This window comes from Pectinophora gossypiella, chromosome 8 (assembly GCF_024362695.1).
Source record: "Pectinophora gossypiella chromosome 8, ilPecGoss1.1, whole genome shotgun sequence".
NCBI classification, from domain to species: domain Eukaryota; kingdom Metazoa; phylum Arthropoda; class Insecta; order Lepidoptera; family Gelechiidae; genus Pectinophora; species Pectinophora gossypiella.
The window spans coordinates 14,505,179-14,526,090 of record NC_065411.1 but is presented as its reverse complement, the minus strand read 5'-3'; the positions used below and the strand labels follow the sequence as shown (position 1 = coordinate 14,526,090).

The 20,912-nt window shown below is 36.6% G+C and overlaps 2 protein-coding genes across 2 annotated transcripts in view; one reads left to right on the top strand and one right to left on the bottom strand.

The window, feature by feature from the left end:
* LOC126369291 (protein tweety) overlaps positions 1 to 13,276 on the bottom strand; it is a 73,900-nt gene extending 60,624 nt beyond the window's left edge. The window contains exon 1 of the mRNA XM_050013648.1: positions 13,035 to 13,276. The gene's annotated coding sequence lies outside the window, so the exon portion shown is untranslated. The remainder of the gene's footprint in view (positions 1 to 13,034) is intronic.
* A 570-nt stretch (positions 13,277 to 13,846) lies between these two features.
* Positions 13,847 to 17,289, top strand: LOC126369265 (cytosolic Fe-S cluster assembly factor NUBP2 homolog). Its single transcript, XM_050013623.1, has 4 exons — positions 13,847 to 14,067; positions 14,190 to 14,460; positions 14,626 to 14,797; positions 16,376 to 17,289. The coding sequence occupies exons 1-4, from the start codon at positions 13,957 to 13,959 to the stop codon at positions 16,614 to 16,616; spliced, it is 795 nt and encodes a 264-aa protein (XP_049869580.1). The 5' UTR covers positions 13,847 to 13,956; the 3' UTR covers positions 16,617 to 17,289.
* Positions 17,290 to 20,912: the final 3,623 nt, after the last annotated feature.

Here is a 20,912-nt window from a genome sequence, read left to right as displayed (position 1 = left end):
TTGGCGAATGAAAGAACCTGCACTGAAGCATACTGGGCTACGCTCCAAGTAGTTATGTACCTACGTACTAATAAAATAATTGGAACTTTTCTGTAACTAAAACGCTTATGAAAATGTAAACATATTATAGCATTAGCTATTCCGAATCAAATCAAATCATTTATTGTATAAATTTGGGTACATAATTTGGTCATAAAATTAATCTTATGGGTAATTCCCACCAAACTCTATCTTTACAGACATATACAAACAATATTTACAATACGGGAAAAAACACATTCATAAATATAGATAGATAACAATATGTAGCCTTAATTGTTTAAAAAATCATTGGGATCATAATAACATTTTTCTATTAACCAACCAACCAATGCATTGTTATCATAAATACGAGCATATTCATGCATAATATTTGGGCGAGCCCTGAAGCTAATGTTAATTTGTCAGCTATTTAATTTTTGCCGTTTTTCACTTGCAATAGGTACAAGAAACAGATAAGAGCTAGTGAAAATCAAATTGGTGTTTGCCTGAATCGAAACCAATGTCGTATATGTCTGTGAAAACATGTTTTCTTTGACGGCTATCTGTACATTACAACCGACTGTTTCTGTTTCTGAAACATTCGTTTTCATTGTGAGCACTTATAATAACTTATTAACGTTGCGCACCCACATTGAGCAGCATAGTTGTTATTTTTTTAAATTTTCTCTATATAAAACAGGGCTGAGACCACCAGAGGAACCAATATAGGTCGATTATGTGGCAAAGAGAAAGGCGAACTCAAATTAACTTATTTAATTATTTAGCAGACCTGACAGGCAGAGCGCTATAAACAAGCAAAACTTTTTACTGATTCAGTACCAAATCTATTTATAAACAAATATATTGGCACACAGCCGCGTCCTTTCATTTCAAACTTGTTAATTAATTTAATAATGCATTGAATCAAGAAATCCTTTTGTATTAAAAAATAATGCTCAAGTTAGAGGTCTGAACCCCTGAACAGTGTGAACAATACTGCGTAATTTGTAAATGAAAGAGATGTTTTGAAGCTTGTTTAAATATTAAAATATCAGAGCCATCTTAAATTCGGGGTCGGTGCCGCGTTCATAATAAATTGCGTTTACAGTTAATGCTACGGCATAGTACTATAAAGTTACATTCTTTGTGTTTATCATTTACTAGTATAATCTTATATTTACACTTGCAATGCAAGAGGTAGTTTAAAACCTCTTTCGTCAAAATTTGTAACAGCCTAGTTTAAAATAATATCTCTTCCCGCGACCTCCGTCACATTCCTAAAATACGTTCTCTCGCGTTATGGAACAGGTTTGCTTTTCTAAATTAGTCTCACACCAATAAACTATGTAAATTACTAGTGGAAAGACTATGTTTTATAAAAAAATAAGCTGTCACCTCGTATTTTATCCAAGCGATGGAATGTTATACTTGCACTTCCACGATTTTCCAAATTAATGGCTAAAACTTTAAGCAATCAAATAACAAGATAACAATGCTGAATATAAATTAAGACAGATATTCTATTTATAACTTCCTTCTAATCCGAGGCTTCACAATGAATATAAGTTGCGACATAATCAAATGTTCATCGACCTATTTTCGAAAGCAACCGCCAGAAAACCCCAATAAAACAAAAAGAAAAAAGTAGATTCGGTCCAAACGGAATCAACATAGAATGGGGAAGATCGCCGGCACCGGTTCAATGCCCTTTCCTTATCTCGGCCACCAACTTTTATCTATCTACAATCCCATCTAACGCCTTAATCGATTCTCCTCACACAAAAAATCAACCCTAACCTCATAAGCATAAGGCTCGCCCGATTTTATGAAGCGTAGAATTCTCTCACAGCCAGAGGAATTGAGTCCTAGATTCCAGCAACATTAAAGCCAAATCGAATTTGTGATGTGCCAACTCGATGCCAATATTTGTCTAAGATTTAGATCCAACCAACTGTTCCGTATAAAATCTGTATCCGGCTTAGGATAACAGAAATGACTACAATGTGCGAAATGTGACAATAGATAATCGAAGGTTTGGACATTTTAGAACTCGCAGCTGTATACAAAATGTTGCTGTTACAACTTTTTGTGTTATTCATTGTTTTCGAGCCTGTCGCACATTTGGACTTATTTTAACAATGGAACATATGAAACAATACGAACTCATTTATCAAAGGAAGGCGGGAGCCAGAACATTAGCAAACTAGATAGCTCGGTACAGTCGTAGATATTAAAACTAATAGTTAGAGTAGGTCCCCTCCTATGAGCCACTTCCCTTTTGTGCCGACCTAAAAATAAAGCGAGATGACAGGACGCAGTCAGAACAAAATCGTTGTCTACTACCAACGCCAGTATTGACCTTCTGATCTCAAACGAAAGACAGACAAGACGACCTGTTTTGGTGAGCAAGGTTACACAGGTAAAGATTAAATAAATTAAAACTTCCAAAAAAAGTACATAATATCATCAAATGTCGTCATAACTAAAATTCACATAAAATCTTATACGCCCACAACGCAAAAAGTGAATCGTAAATCACAACACAGTCATTAGGTGCGCCTCGTATGCTCTGCACCGGGAAAAGCGAAATATCTGATATACATCTATTTAATATTGATCTCTGACTACGTATTAGTCGCGGCATTATTAAACTCGCAAGGGAGCTCTTGACAAACTGGTGAGTATGCTACTCGCCCATTCGAGAAAGAGCCGCGGATTCTGATTAATCTCTCCCTCTAACTTCGGCGGTTGCGATGAATTGAGAGGCAGGGCGGGTCAAGAAACAGTGGTGGGCACGAGCAGTTCCGGGCGGGAGCTCACCGCGCAGCCTCCGCAGTATCGAACGGCCGCGCCCGAGACCCACGTGCTTCATTCACCGGCACACTACCACGTGTGAACTAGGCTTAACGTTTGAAAATCGGATACTCAAAGTAAACAATAAATAATTAGTAGCATTATTACAATACTGGAGTTGGGCCCCGATTCGGGCGCCATTATGAATCAAATATCTCGGCGCCCGACATGGGGCAATGTAACTTAGAAAGTTGCGTGATCAGTAAGTTTTTATGGCTTGTCGACGGATTATATCATTGACTACAGTATTTAAACACAACATGGAGACGTCGTCACGACACGAATTGTCTAATAAATTCGTAATTTACACCCAGTTCGCCTTGAAATTTATTATACTGATTCCACTCAAACGAATGATCACGATAAGTGACATCATTAATTCGTAATATTGAATTAACGATTACCGCGCTGCGGCGTAGAGTTTATTTTTTACTCAATCGTCTTGTCAAGTGCCATAATAAACGGATTTACTATAATGAAAACCTCATTATGTCAGTCGGTATTATCTAGTTCTTGCATTCATGAATGCAGATGTAAAAACAAATGTAACATAACACGTTATTCAAGAGGCTTTGAACAAGTGAATCTATTTTATGGAACAGTAAAATAGGGTCGATTTAAAAGGGATTTTACTAACTGACATAACCATCCACGGAGCGTAGGAAAATGCTTTCATATAAAAAATAAAAATGCACTTTTCCCGAGCGATCATTGAGAGGCGCAGTGACGGGGTTTTCAGACTGGAAACTTCCGTCTAAAACTCGAGTGGAAAACTTCTGTGCTGATCCTGGAGTTTAAAACAACGTTACAGCTTAAGCTAAATACTTGGGTTCTTGACGTCTAACGGCTCGGGTTTAACATAAAAAGCTATATAGAATAAAAAATAAAAGTCCGTGCAGTTTATATTATGTACATTTATATAATGCTACATAAAACAGGTTTAAAGGTTATAAAAACAAAAGAAATACGAGGGACACTTGTCATATGAATATGTTATGATATTCTGTTGTGTAAAGTCTATTATATAGTACAGGTAAAAAGCTTAGGAATTTTCCTTAGTATGATAATTTGATCACAGTGAGTCACCAATGTTACTATAACATTTTATCTTTAGATACTATACATGAGTGTATAACGCACATTGTCTTGAACATACGTGCTATAATATTCACGCCCGTATTTCGTAAGGTAGAGTAAGTAATCAGGGGGTTAAAATGGGCACATCAAAGCATTTCATCTAAGAAACCAATATTGCTATTTGACATTTCAAATGTTGCAAATATCAAATTGCAATATTGCTTCCTTAGATGAATTGCTTCGATGTGGCCTCTCAGGGCACAACTTGCAGCCAACTTTTGATACGAAGACCTGAGATGGATATGATGAAGCGTGTGGTGATCAACCCATCGTCCATACAATGATCCATCATTCTAGATAAGCTACAATCCTTTTGTTGGTGTAAGTTAATACAATAAAAAAAACCACAAAACCAATACCTCGTTTTATCTGTGGGAATGGAGTGGAGAGTGTTTATCCCTGACTTCTTGTTGATATCAGAATGGACATTATCTTAATAAAACATAACATAAACTGCCTATATACGTCCCACTGCTGGGCACAGGCCTCCCCTCAGTCAACCGGAGGGGTATGGAGCATACTCCACCACGCTGCTCCACTGCGGGTTGGTGGAGGTTTTTTTACGGCTAATAGCCGAGACCAACGGCTTAATGTGCCCTCCGAAGCACGGAATCATTTTACTTTTTCGGACAATCAGGTGATTCAAGCCTGGAAAGTCCTTACCAAACAAAGGACAGTCTCACAAAGTGATTTCAACAATGTCCCCTTCGGGAATCGAACCCGTATCTTAATATAAAGTATTTATTTTCACCATCTGCAGTAGGCATTAAAAATATTCCCAATTTCTGGTCTGCCTAGCGGTATCCGATAAAAACCAGACATCGGCCGGACAGTCCTGCATTCTGTGCGACACAATCAATTAGGCTGATTGATTTGATTGCGCGAATCTTTTCGTGGAGTACCACCATCATTCTGCTTTATGTTCGTTATCGCCAATTCTTTAGTATTACAGTCTACTTAAGTTGAGTATTTGACTGGGTCGAAGATAAATTATAAAATGCTAATCTACAAATAGAAGCCTGTCTAAGATGATCAAAATAAAATCGTATTTTCGACTTATTTTCGAATTTAATTTATGAATTAATTAAAAATGAGTACGCCGTTTGACCGCTTTTATTGTGACAGAACAGTATTTCCATACAAACTACAAAGAAAACTTTCGTTTTGACGTTTCGTAAAAAGTATCTCATTTGACTAGGTTGTCAAGTAGCCTATTAACATCTTTGTTTCCTGTGAGTGCAATAAAGTATTGATACAACACCCAACACACATAAGCTCACGAGGAAGTATTGGGGAAGTATCGTATTATAATTATTCAATCGTTATTTACTTAATATTAATAATATACATCGTGTAAATATTCGTAAAGCCATAACCTCCCCTAAGACAACAAAATAATGCCTAAATGTATAAACACATAACATAGGTAAAGAGGATTGGAGTACAAAATAATATCGATTCGATATTTTTTTTAAAAAATAGAAGTACAATAGGATTACGAAAGCAGTATATGAAACGAAGGCTGGTGGTAGGACTAGCACAGGCAGACCTAGAAGGACGTACATTGACCAAATTGGAGATGTCCTTAGAAAAGGCTCTGTACGATCTACTCTGAACCGGAGTGCGTGTATGAAACGATTGATGAATGTGTAAGCAAGAGAAGTGTGTCAGGATCGAAGCAAATGGAATTCCATAGTCTCTACCCGGTGGGAAATAGGCGTGAGTTTATGTATATTTGTATCATCATCACTAATTTAAGAGCCACACTCTTGTCGGTGTAGCATCCTCCATTCTTGTCTCTCAAAGGCAAATTCCTTCACTTCCTTTATAAGACACGACGTTCACCTTCTCTTTGATCTGTTCCATGTAAGCTCTTCTTGGTCTTCCCCTCCCTCTCTTTCCTTGTAGGTTTCTAGGTTTTTAATAAATTCGTCGTGTCTTAGTAAGTGTCCAATCATCTTGCCTATTCTTATATTTGTATTGTATATTTTTTTTTAAACAATCTTATACAAATGGAATAAGCATTAAAATATTGTAATGTTTTTGTTGCCCAGTTTGTTGGACGGCTATGCTATATATTATATTAGAACAGAGTTGAAAGTTGTAAACAGGTAGGTTTCGGACGGCCACTCTATACCGTAGTAAAATTAGGTTAAAACATGGAGGGTTTCATGGCCACGGGACTCTGGGGATCTAAGCGTTAAACTTTCATGTCGAAATCGGCAACGTCCAATTTAGTGTTTAAAAATAAAATCTTGATACTTTGTTAGCTGTGTAAATGCCAAAGTAACTCTGTTGCCTTCTCACGCTTAAAACGCACGATTAAAATTGGCATTAGGTAGATCAAAATCTAGAGATGGACTATACTACTACTTTACACTTTTTTCTTTTAGATACTTAAGAGTAACGGAATCTGAGTGTTTACAGTGATGAATAACCGAAGTCCACGCGAAAGAAGGCGCGGACGGAAAGCTATTTAAAATAAATGAAAATTTCCAGATGCGCTCAACATTTTAATTTAAAAAAAGTAATTAAAAACCTAAACCCGACTACTGTAAAATTACGCTCTAAAAGGTATATGAAACGAGAAAATATTTCTGTGAAATTCAATGAATAATTATAATTAATAGTATAATTCAATTAGTTGAAAATATATCCTAAGAGTTTGCTTACCATGGCATACGTGCATTAATTACATAGCGATCTAACACATAACACCCCTTTTGCTTCGTCGCAATCGCTTAAAATAGACATTGACATTTCGTATTTCACACGTATACCCATACTTCGGAGAAATTCAACGATTATAATGATAATGTTTTGTTAGATTAACTAATACCAAAGCTTATGCGGAACATGAATACATAAACCAACAGTTGTTCTATGAAATTATAAAATATTAACGTCCTTTTATAGTTTCTACGAATATGAGGTTATGGTTCACCGGAACACATGAAATGAAGCAGTAAAATTTAATTCGGTGAAAGTTTTATTGAACTAGAGATTTACACATGTACAAACATACACATTCATTGTTTTCGCTCGTAATTCTTGTTGGGACTTGGGTCAGCTATAGTTACAATTATATGTACCCACTTTAGGACTCTGTCGCACTAACATATTTGACATTTAGTGACTTACAGTTCAATTTGTCAAAAAAGTTAATGTGACATGGTACCAAAGTGTATACATATTAATGCTCGTGACCGTACACGTATATTTACAAAAAATCCTCGTAAAATTTTCAATCCACGTACTAAGCTAATAAGGAAGGAGTATTGTATAGTCCGACACATTAATATTTGAGCGGCGCTCTTCTAATATGGAAACTCTAGGATTCAATGCACTTTGCATCCGGTTAGCATTACATCTATTATTCCGTACGTTTCCTGCAAAGGCAAGTGTCCAAAAGCAATATCTTTTCGTTTAATAAATGGGGTTATTGCACTAAGTATTTTTGAGAACGTGACATATTGTTTTGTCTCAAATGGCAAGTGCCTGGGCCTCTCTCTCACGCCTATTCCTTAACGGGTATTGTAGTATTGCAATACTACAATATAGTCTCTGCTTACCCCGTTAAGGAATAGGCGTGAGAGAGAGGCCCAGGCACTTGCCATTTGAGACAAAACAATATGTCACGTCCTCAAAAATACTCAAAAATACGGTTTTAAACTACAATACAGTACAATCAATCAGCACAATAGTCGCAGTGCACTACGACGCAGCAGCGGTAGAAGCAGTCACAGCAAGTGGGTTACTTTTTGCCATTTTAGGTCGGAATCCAAAAAGACAATAGTAATATTAATATATTATGTATAAAAGATTTGAGAGAAAATATTTATTCATCAACTAAGCTATAATTCGCTTTAAAACTAGCTTAGTTGATGAATAAATATTTTCTCTCCCTCGCTCTATCTCTCTTACGACACACAGAAGTGGTACTGGGGTTTCAGACCCGGGATTTTTGTAATGCTCGAGTTTATATTATGCACCCTGCCATGTGTTTTTGATTTAATTCTGAACTCAGTCCTCTTTAACATAACACCTTCGTCCTTCTTGGCTTGGGAAAAGATAAGTAGGTTACCTACAACGTTCCGTACGCATTTGCGTTGAACCACACACACTCCGTACAAAAATCTCAATCTTACCGCCCTAACGCGTAAGTGCGAACGAGACAAAGTCCGCGCGCTCTCTCCCTTACCGGCTTACAGCCATTTAAGACTAGGGTGCCAATTACATTACCCAATCCAGACCGATGCGTCAAGGTCACGTCGAAATTGGGAAATTCGACGCTATTATTACACTAGCTCGTGGTTGCCATGGTTACTCCCCACCGACTCGCTCGAAATCGTGGTTACCATAGTTACTCCCTACCAACTCGCTCGAGATCGTGGTTACCATGGTTACTGCCTACCAACTCGCTCGAGATCGTGGTTACCATGGTTACACCCCGCCGATTTGCTATTAGACTAAACGATCCTGATCGGCAAGCCCGTAACCGTTACGCATCGGGCAGAATGGATTGACAAGTCATTAGCGCATAAAGTAAGACCCAGAGGGGGCGAAGTCGGCTCCCGATACGCATTGGTGCGGGGCGGAGTTACCGTACTATACGCAGTATTACTCTTTATTCTACGGTAAAACTACCAGAGAACTGATAAAGCTTTGTGGTGACATTCTACTGGTTAAAAAATGATAAGCAATGAATGTTTTTGCATTCGCATGTTTGCATTGCCTATCGCTATGTTGCGTCGCGATAGTAGTGTAAATAGTAAAGATATCAGAGCATGCAATTTTTCCATTTTAAATAATAAACTAGTATGTAGGTATTGCATTATATTAAATATCATCATGTTCATGTGTTGGTTACCATGCTGGTCTTATAAACGTAAAAGTAAGTATGTTTGTGATTAATTTCTTTAATTTTTAAAACTACTTCTGTGGTGCAGTGATTCAGCGTTGGGCTCACGGCCCGGAGGTCCTGCTTGAGACATCACAAAAAAAACACTTTGTGATCCCTAGTTTGGTTAGGACATTGCAGGCTGGTCCACCCGATTGCATTGAAGTAAGATAAACCGTTTTTCGGAGGGCACGTCCACTTCGGCAAGCCGGAGTCGGAGCATGATGATGACAACATGATGGGAACAGGCCTCCTCTAAATAAAGGGGGAGCGGGGGGGGGGGGGCATACACCACCACGCTGCTCCAGTGCACACGCACAGTCTATACAAAGGTGTTTTCTATACAAACGGAGATACTTACAAGCAACGGAAGAACACGCATCCACGCGCTACGCTGCATCATGCGGAGCAGTGTGAGAATCGCCTTATTCGCCGTAAAAAAACACTTCCACCAACCCGCACTGGAGCAGCGTGGTGGTGTATGCTTCCCTCCGCTCCCCCCTTTATTTAGAGGAGGCCTGTTCCCAGCAGTGAGAAATATGAGGCTTGGCATGGTCAGGGAGTCGCGGGCAGAAACCAGTGTGCTCTAAAACATGTCGTAGAACCAGTGCGCCGAGATGTAACTCGATACAAACGTACACACCAATCACACGCTCGGCGAGGCGACTGATCATCGATTTGAGTTTAATATGCATAATGTAATGAATGGTGAATAATTACGTTATGAAGTTACGAAATAAATATATTCTTTTATGCGCACATATTATAAATAAAGAGGTGTCGTGGCGAAACGAAGTGACGAATTGGATTCATACTTGACATCTCGGAAAGAGAAAGCTAGATTGGGAGGAATAGAAGGGAGAGACGCCTTTGCCCTGCAGTGGGATGGGTATAGACTAGAAATAATAATAATATCTTCTATCGTGTGGGTTGTGAGGTGGATTACCAACCTTATCAACTCTGGTGTCAGGGTTATTATTGAGCCGCCAAAGGCCCTTACATGGCTCATGTAACGACTACGCACTTATATCAGTAAGTAGTAACCGGGACCAAAGCACGGATCATCTTACTTTCAGACAATCATTGCCTGTAATCAGTGATCAGCCTGTAATAGTATAATTATAAAGGTAATTACACCCACTTCTAGCCAGCTATGTTCAAGTTCCACGTAATAATGTCTAATAATAAAATAAAGCCTAATTCCTGATGTAACTTTTATTTTATTTAATGTTTTATTATACAAGCTGTTGGTGTACCTTTTTTATAAATAAATAATATATAATAGGGGGCGAACCTATCGTCATCACCCAGACATATGTAATGGAAACCACGTGATTTCAATTAATTACGATCCAAACATGGCTTGAAACTGATTAAGCCGAGACTGTGGTTTAGAGCTAGGATCCGTACCTGTGACACTACAATGCAAGACACGCGGTCGCGTTGAAGCACAGTGAATGAAGAACCTTTTTTTTATGCACTAATAAAGAACATTATATAAGTTTATTTTGTTGAAAAGGCGACTGTTTTACAGTGAAAAAGTCAAAATATTTTATTGTATAGGTATATGTACCTAAACAATGTAGCTTTGTATTTAAGATGCTAGTCACGCCGTCGCGTTGAAGCAGAAGAAGAAGTTAATAAAGAACATTATGTAAGTTGTCTTCATTTTGTCGAAAAAGCGACTTATTTACCTAAACAGTCAAAAAGTTGAAATATTTTATTGTATATATACATATAGGTACCTAAAATATATAGGTACCGATGGTACGGCCACATCCTGAGAGGCGAAGACGACCACTCCGTCAAGAAGGCCTTAAACATACCTGATCGACCGCGTGGAAGAGGCCGACCGCCTTCTACCTGGTGGTCAAATATGCAGAAAGAGATTCGATTGGAAAATCTGAGTACAGAGACAAGCCAGAACAGAGTTCTCTGGCGCAGACGTGTAAGGAGAGCCGACCCCAGCTAAATTGGCAAGAGGGGTGGACAAAGTATATATAGGTACCTAAACAATGTAGCTTTGTATTTGATATATAAGTGCCATAAACCTTATTAAGTACAGTATACAGTTCTAAACAATGATCTCATACAAATTGATTATTTAGCTATCAGAGGAAGTGTGGACACATCCCTCCCACATACTTTGATAAGCTGGAAAAATGATAAAGACATGCAGTTGCAATATTTTATAAAGCATGACTAATTGGGGGATAAACTATTAAAGGTTGTAAGGCCCAATGTCCTTTTAAAACCAATCTACACTGTTTAAGTCTGGAAAACTTAGACTAATGAGGTTGCATTATGTAGATTACATACTATTTAAAAAAAACTGTGCTGCTATCTAACCAAAAAGTCAAATTAATTCCAAAGAAATCTTATTATTATTATTACTTTAAATAATTATAATTAATATTTTTTATTATATTCCAAATAAATTATCACTATTTATATGTTTTTATAATTGTAATAATTCTTCAACAAAGTCAACACGCGACAAATAGGAGTGGCGCATCAAGAAGGAGGCCTGTGTTATAGGACAGCCCGACATGTATAATTAAATTAAAAAAAAAAAAATATTGTGTCTGGGTTACAACACAAACAAAATAAATATTATGCTTGTATATCACTTGTTTGCTGTTATATTTTTTATAGCATTACAAAGTAAATTACAAAGTAAATTACAAAGAACTTAAAACTGTGTACCTATTGTGGTAGCGTATTTACTAAGAGTCAATGGACATGAGACATGTTTAAATAATTTAAATTGTTTAGGCAAGCACTACCTATCTATACAGTCTATAGCTTTTGGTTTTTGCATACTGTTTTTAGCAAATCATCATCATTACTCAGTATTATCAAACAATTAATTCATTTATTTAAAAGTAATGTCCTAGGTACTAAGTTTCATAAGCCTCTCCATAAAAAAATCATTATTTTTATGGCTAAGTCGTAAGCTCCAGTTGGCATTAAGCTTTTATGCAACATTAAGCTTTATTTTGAAATGTATTTAAAGGTTAACAGTAAAACAGGGCTTATTGCAACATGCAATATAAATTATACTGACCTGTCAAGCACCAAGAAAAGTTCAAATCATAATCATAAATGAGAAACCATTATCTACCTACCTATCACTTGTGTTTTTTTTGTAGGGTTTTTGGCCTAGTTGCAAAGACCTAAAGATAAATATTAAATAGGTAGAAAACACATCATAATATTAAAAAATGCCAGCCCAGTTACCCCTGTACCTTAAAGGTTTTTAGGCTTTGTTCTTTAGTGTTGTTACCTATAAGATGTTTCAGAATTCCTGATGACAAAAGGCCCATCTAATAGTAATATCCTTTCACTATTCTGCATTTAGGGTCTGCTGATAACTTAAATATTCAATGGCCCATCTCTTTCTTGTCCTTTGCCTCTCTATCTGCTATCTCAACTGGACCTGTACCTACATTATATTCTTTACAACATTTATTTATAAAATGTACATGAACTAAGTAGGTCTCATACATCAAAACTTATAGGAATGAAAAACTAACATGTGTGCTTAAGGAGAGGTCCCTTACTAGAAGAGTATAACAGGAATATGACTTCTGATGAAAAAATGAATTAGAATATTTTACAGATTAAATAGAAGAGTCCCATATTTATAAAAACGTATAGGAACCTACATAATTGAATGTCTATGAATTAAAATTGATATGATGAGGATTTGTACCTACTTATTTGTTATTGAATAAATTATATTTATTTCATTAATAATTTTATTTAACGATTACGTAGGTACAGTGTGTATTTGTGTAATCTGAGAGATACACAAAGAGACAAGTGCGAAAATTCTACAAAGCGATAAAGTAATTACCTACCTTTCTTTACCGTTACGGTTTTAAGAGAACATATAGCCCCCCTAAAATAAATTAAGATATTTTGCACGCAAGGCCATTATCCATCTCACATCAACCCTCCGTGCGTAGGGCGGAGGGCGAGTCGTGCGCAGACCCGGCGCTAGGCCCGCATCACAATTATTTATTACCATCCCCCTCAACATGTTTACTTCGACATCCTGACACGAATATACCACCAAATCACCGGTTATTCACTATCTACAAATAAAAATGATAAATACCTCATCTTCAAGTCATGCAGCTGGCGTAAGACGGCGACAAATCCTTGCACAGGCACATAAAACTTGGACTCAACAAAAACACTACCACAAGGTTCACTTCCCAAGACGAAGCGCACAACACAAAAACTATTATCACAAATAAATTGTGTCACAAAACGTACAATAATCTAGCACAAAATAGAAAATATGTAGCATTTCCTAAAACGATCACCGGCACACAAAACACACAACCTCCGCTACAAAAATCCTTACAAAACTGAAGAAAAAAAAATCAGTCGGAATGATGGAGGACGGACGAAGTGTTTTTTGAACTAGCCGCTTGATGGCGCCTCACTCACGCCGCCATAGATTTCTGTGCTGAACGTGTGCTGAACATGCTTTTCTTTGCTTTTCCATTTCGTTAGGGTAAAATAAGAAAGACATACCTTGTTCTTCAGCGAACGCAATTTTTATTAATAAATAGTATATTTTGTGACAGAGTAGGCAGTACTTTAGAAACAAGTTCAACTTGGCCCAAATAACTTGTGTTCAGGCAGGCCAAACGTTTAAAAAAATAGAAATTTCGTAGTGCAGCGCAATAATGTAGGTATCGATAGTTATTTTTGAAAGAGAAGAAATAAATGACAGTGTTATTCAAAAGAAGCAATTTTACAGACTTTCATAAGAAACAGTATAGTACTGATTCGTATTCCATTAAAATATTATGTTTGATCCGAAACTACAAACATAATATTTTAATGGAACTCTCGGAAACTATCGACAGAGAGATTGATTGATCTCTCAATATTTTGATAAAAGTTCCTACCAAGTTCCTACAAACAAAACATTAGGAGTACAACACTACAATTATCAAAAATCTGTTTTTGTGTCGTTTTGCTATATTTTTATTTTTAATTTGTACAATAAATATTGTATTTTAGCCATGTTGGAGCAAGTGAATCGTGTCATATTAGTCCTTTCAGGGAAAGGGGGTGTTGGGAAGTCTACAGTTAGCACGCAACTGGCATTATCTTTGAAAGAAAATGGTTTTAAGGTTAGAAAGTTTTCACTATTCTAAATTTGTATTTTCTTGTCTTGCTTGTGTGAGAAAGACAAATTGATTGCTGTTAAATGTTTGAAGCACAAGTTTTTTTACATTATATGTTGTCGTTTTAGGTAGGATTATTAGACATAGACTTGTGTGGACCAAGTGTACCATATATCCTGAATTTGGAAGGTCAGAATGTACACCAGGGACCAGAAGGATGGATCCCAGTCTACATGGACAAGGAACAGAGACTCGGGGTGATGTCCATAGGGTTTCTGTTGAGCTCCCGCAACGATGCTGTGGTGTGGAGAGGCCCGAAAAAGACATCCATGATCAAGCAATTTCTTGAAGACGTGTGTTGGGATAAGCTGGATTACCTCGTCATAGATACTCCTCCAGGTATTTTAATCTAATTTTCATCAAGGCTTCAGCCACTCTTGGTGGTTACAGCCTCATAGTTTACAGCATTTAATGATAATAAAACCACCACTTAACATAAAAGATCAATACTAAAATACCAATAATAGTTAGCATCTTGTAAAATCCAACATGTACATTTTGCAGGAACCTCGGATGAGCATATAACAGTGATGGAGAACCTCCGAGGGGTGCCACAGTGCGCTGCCATCCTGGTCACAACACCACAAGAGGTGGCTATCGAAGACGTCAGGAAAGAGATTACGTTCTGCAGGAAAACCGGCATACCTATACTTGGTATTATTGAGAATATGAGTGGGTGAGTGTAGAGCTACTTGTGACAGATACGTTAACACAGAGATATTGTCTCATTGTCGTGTAAAAGCTTTGTTGCCTTAGTCGTAATAGATCTTATCTTTTATTTGCCTTGGATAGTCTTTACATAAGTTAAGTTAGTTGTATGGGATAAAGAATTTGGTATGTAAGGGGAAAATGTTACGCTTATTCTAAAACCATTTCGAGATTTCGTCTTAATTAGCTTTATTTCACTATTTTTAGCTCTCAAATCAGCCGGATGGTGTTTATTTGAGCAATAATAGTGTTTTTATTTGACCTTCATGTGACCTCTAAAGATAGTCCGTTTACCCAAATTGTTGTTGCCAAATGCATATAAAATTTAATATAATCTGTGGTCATCACTAGGGTAAAGTGTCCTATGTGTGTGTGTGGTTAACAAACATAATGAAATAACTTAATAATGAGTATCACCAACACCCATCATGTTTATTAGAAGCAAAAACTATATTCAAAATGAATTAAAGAAATGAAAAAATTTTTTTGTATCTATCTTATTGGGCCTGAGTACTCTTAGGGAGCCCCCACAGTTGGGGCACATTACCCTAACAAAATGACAATATTAAAATTTTAGTACAAAATAAGCAAAGGCAAATGTATAAACGTCATTCAGCCTACTTCATGAGATATTCTTTTAAAAATTGACAACTGCATCAAAAACAAAAATTTTCAAATAGCTTTTTTTTTATATAGCATATCATTTCATTTTAGAAATATCAAATAGTACCTTCAAAAATACCTTACATACCCAATTGTGTATCATACTGATTTATACATATTAGTCCACAATTTCATAATTATTTTCATTTTGTTGTGCAAAACTATACATTGTACAATCCACTATTTGTTATTCAATATTCTTTATTTGCATACTATGATGGTGTACAAGTTTGTAAGTTACATATCGACGGGGAAGAAGCAAATACTCCTATCTTACACAGACCTAACTGTAAGATAGGAGTATTTGCTTCTTCCCCGTCGATATGAGTTTCACATCATAGACCCTTTTGGGCACTACAAAATAGAAGTTTAAAAGAGAGAAGGAAGCTTTTCAAATAGTAAAACATCAGTATCATTAAGATATTCACTAGTGCTGTAGTAACATTTATTAATTAGAAGTTCTTTTATTTTTTTAATAAAGAGGTACCTAATAAATAAAAAAAAACAATATGAAAAATCAAGTTAAGTTGTAAGACAATTGTGCTTTCAAAGCCAAACCAGAGGTCCAGACATGCGAAGAAGTTTTTTTCGCTCTCATGGGATAATTTATTTCCCTTGGCGATGGATAAGTCAATTGTTATTTGGCAGAGCCACTATCATGTAAGGCTTTTAGTTTATATTATCTGGTTGAACAATCCTTTGCCTAAGAGATAGGTGCGCGAAAGCACGTATGAGCCTGGCGGGATCACTCAGGAGTCAGGGTGATCAAAGCCACATCAAAAATTAGAAAAAAAAAAACAAACCCCAATTTTTACTACTGTCTAAAAACCTCGTTCTTAGGAGATAAAATGAAGATTATGATTTTTCTATTAATTATTTATAGCTACGAGTGCCCAAACTGCAGTGAATGCACCAACATATTCTCCAGCGGAGGCGGCAAGTCTTTGGCGGAGTTATCCAAGATTCCCTTCCTGGGCAGTGTGCCTATTGACCCCAGGGTTGGCAAGCTCGCCGGCCAAGGTGTTGCTGCTGTAAAGGAACTACCCGACTCGACAACTAGCAAGGTCTTCACGGAACTAGTCAGGACTTTAGCTGAGACGAGTACCAACGGTTTGACAAGCTAAAGGTGCGAAAGATGTGAGTTGCCAAGTGCAATTATTGGGATTTAGAGGTGATAATTATGTATCATTTTGTAAAATAAGATGGCAAAATTTTATTGTAATGGTGGCAATAACTCTGTGGGCTAGTGATATAAGGGTATTTTGTGGATAACATAAAACATTTTTGTCATTTTTTGCTGTTCAAAAGATGAATACTAAAATTATTTTTTTCTCTAGTTTATACAGGGATGTTAGTAACATCGTAACGAATACTGAGGAGGTAATTCAGACCGTGATAATGAGTTAATATCAAGAATTTTCCGTCGTCCGTCCCCATTTGGAGTGGGATAAGGACAGGAGAATGATCATCTAATGGAATTTCCCCTCGGAAAATTCATGGAAATTTTAGTGTCTTTTTAAATTATTTTCATTTCCATGTTTTTGCGACGGAAAATTCCACTTGATATCAACTCTGAATCATGGGCTGAATCATCCCTCAAAGTCTTCGTTACGATGTCACTTACACCCTGTATAGGTATAATTATGAGGTTGCCTGATATTAAACCATCCACAATAATTTGCACTTGGTGTTTCTTATTTTCAAATCAAATCATATAAAAAATATTGTTATCATTCCCAATGTTACGTAGTTTTTAAGGAAAAAGTTAATAAATAAACAAGATATTTATATTGAAAACTTTTATTTTCAATTCCGATTTACAATATTCTAAATGCATTATGCCAGTTGTAAATATAAGGTAATTAATATAAAATAACTTCATAGTAAAATTGTATACTATAAAACCGTGAATTTCGATCCTGGTCAATATATTTTATTTATTAAAATATCTCAAATTCCTGTGTAGCTCTAGAATATAACAGTTACATTATGTTAGATAAATACGAGATTTAGATTTTTCTTATAATTATGTAAACATCGATTCATATAAAATTCGGTTTCTATTATCTATGAAAAAAGTCATAAACAAAAATATAACATACTATTTGGAACATTTAAATTTTAATGAGGTACAAAACTGCCTATTTCTCCCACCAGGTGTCGCTACTGTTGATTGTTTTTAAATTGTGACAGTTCCCCGTTTAGTTTTAAATTGTGCCTAGCATGGAATAAAGAATAATACGTATAGAACGGTAACTCCTTTTCCTTACCCGCTCTGAGTCTTAATGGATTTGGAAAAGCCGCTAAGGAGAAAAAGGGAGCGCGCGGGGACTGTGTATCTCGCTTGCACTTACGCGGCAAGAATGAGATGTTAGTATGGAAGGGTGAAATAGGTATGCGATGCAAATTGAAGGTGCGGGCGAAGAGTCACCGTTCTTAGTATTATTCTTTATTCAATGCTGTGGCTCTACCTATCCCATTGGGGTTCGCGGGCGTAATTAAATATAGCTACCGACACATACTTACAATTATAAATTTGGTTATTTGTTGTAGGGAACAAATTATAAATAATGTGCTCAAATCAATAAAATGATTTAGTGACTAATAATAATATACACATACATAGAATACACTAAGCTTATTGTATTAAATACACTAAGCTAAGGTATAAGTGGTATAATGACAAGAACAATAAAAAAATTAATAAAAGATCGTTATTTTCACTTAATTTTAAACCTTAATTAAATTCGTTGTATACAACGAACAAATATTAACTTATGGAATATCATATTATTAAGAAGTACTTTGGTAGTTCTTAGTACTTAAAAATAATCTCCCATTGAAATTTAGAATTAATAAAAAAATAGTTCTCAAGAACTCGTTAGATGGCGTTTAACCAACCACGTTACTGGGCCATAGAAAATAAATGATTCCTATATTTTTTGCAGAAATCCACGAGACAAAGACTTCTCTTATTATTCTTGTTCGCTCGGTACATTCTGATAAGATTCTGTTTTATTTCTTCGTTGGTTATTAAGTTTATTTTTAAAACATAAATAATATGACGTTCCGTTCCTTGCAGTAACGTACCAAGTTCAGCGCCATCTATCCAGTAAGTAGGAAAATAATAAATCCCTAATTAACTACCTATATTATAAAACGCAATAGTCGCGCTTAACCTCTTACATACAATGACATACAATATTATTTCGTTCATATGAAATAACATTATACAAATCAACAGTAAGAAATTTTAAAAAGTAGTAGAATTAGCCCGTGGCGTTTGAGACCGGTAGTGAGTCAAAGGAACAGGTCAGGGACGTCGGCTTACATACTATTCTAAGATGTTGACTATGACTCGAAACTTCCTCCACTGGACTCGACTTCATCTGAGCAATTGGTATTTTAAGTTGACATTTACGCCCTCGACTTGAGGATTTTACTCACTGGAGTCGAGCATTGTTCACGACATACAATTTTATAATCTGTGCCAACTATATACTCTATGTACATTCGTACCAATCATTCTCCCCTTCCAAATAAAGTCGCGAACGGAGCTACAAGTTATTTCAGTTTTTTATTTAATTACACCACAAATCTAAGTGCTTCCCTGTTCAAGCATATCATACTGCTAACACAATAATATGGAAATAAAGACATCATGACTCCACTCAACGTCACTGAAGTAAACTTGAGATAAAGTTGAACAAGGTATAAGAATTTCGATTTTGAGTTGAGTTTGAGGTCTTCCCTAAGGTCGCCATAACTGAGGACGGGGTCGAGAAAGGTTTGAGTTAACATCTTAGAACACAGTTGTTAAAGTCAGAGGGGGTGACCCTAAGTCTGGGTCGTACCTGGTTCAACGCCTAGCGTAACGGGTTTGAACCAGGGGGGGGGGGGGGTCAAAAAGGCCACATTGAAGCAATTCGTCTATAAAAGCAATATTGCTTTTTGACATTTGTTGACATTGCTCACTTACTTTTACATGCGCAATTTGCGCAAATGTCAAATTACAATATTGCTTTTTAGATGAATTTCTTTGATGCAGGCCTTTTTAGTCCCCAACGAATGTTTCTGATTATTTGTAAATTGTACTCTGTATGTTTTTAATTTTAAATAAATGAATAATTTATAAAAAAAAAATAGAATAAAACAAGGTTTGTCACATAATATATGAGCTGCAATATAAGTCATAATAACATTTCAAATATCTTAATAGTAAGTAGAAATATACTTCCTCTAAGTCAAATATATACAGACAAGCTTTGTTACTGTAGTGTTAAGTATAGATAGAAACAGCAGAATTAGAAAAAAATGCACATTGAGAAGTTATTCTTAGTATTCTTATTATGGCACGTCGATATGTCACTAATAATAAGGGCCTTATAAGGTTAGGTTACACAGTGCGAGCAGCTGATGTGACAATAGACAGCTACTGTGCCTGTGTACTCGTATGACAGTAGCTCGACTCGCCTCGCACGGTCACACTATGCAAACTGCTGGCATTGCAGAAGACAGTTATTATACCAGTGTACTGGTATAATTCGTTTGTATCATGTCGCCCAAACAAGAAACACTGTATCCGGCGTGGGCCCGAGCGTACGAGCTACTGTCATTTCGCAAAATCGTGCGAGTTGACGACCGAGCGGCGTGCGAGTGGTGTGGTGGGGGAAGGCAAGTAGCGAGTAAAAACAAAAAATGTTGAAGTAACTCGAACGCGAGCAACTGTCCCACTCGCACATGACAGTAACTCGTATGATGCGGTCACACGTGCGTAGTAGCTGCACCTCAATTGACTCGGTCAGCTCGCATGTTAGCTCGCACTGTGTAACCTAGGCTTTACCATGCCCAAAAAACATTAAACCTTCTAATTTCATTCTAATTCAATTGGATAACAGACATATGCATCTCTTATCTTTGTTTTTGGGTATAAATTGGTCCTCATTTTAACATGTTGTTGCACCCAGGCACAACATTTCTTCCACCCATTACTAATCTGATCAAAATAAAGAGATGCAATATACATATCTGATCCAAATGTCAAGCAAAATTTATTTCTATACCTATATGCTTCTACTATTATATTATATTTTTGAATAACTATGTATCCGAGCAGCCTCCGTGGTCTAGTGGTTAGAGCGTTAGGCTCACGATCTGAAGGTCCGGGTTCGATTCCCGATGGGGACATTGTCGAAATCACTTTGTGAGACTGTCCTTTGTTTGGTAAGGACTTTTCAGGCTTGAATCACCTGATTGTCCGAAAAAGTTAGATGATTCCGTGTTTCGGAGGGCACGTTAAGCCGTTGGTCCCGGCTATTAGCCGTAAAAACACCTCCACCAACCCGCAGTGGAGCAGCGTGGTGGAGTATGCTCCATACCCCCTCCGGTTGAGGGGAGGCCTGTGCCCAGCAGTGGGACGT

Excerpts from the sequence above, each read along its gene's own strand:
- LOC126369265 (XM_050013623.1), top strand. The coding sequence starts at position 13,957 with ATGTTGGAGCAAGTGAATCGTGTCATATTAGTCCTTTCAGGGAAAGGG. Across the intron at positions 14,068-14,189 it reads TGAAAGAAAATGGTTTTAAG|GTAGGATTATTAGACATAGA; the intron begins GTTAGAAAGTTT and ends TTGTCGTTTTAG. Across the intron at positions 14,798-16,375 it reads ATTATTGAGAATATGAGTGG|CTACGAGTGCCCAAACTGCA; the intron begins GTGAGTGTAGAG and ends AATTATTTATAG.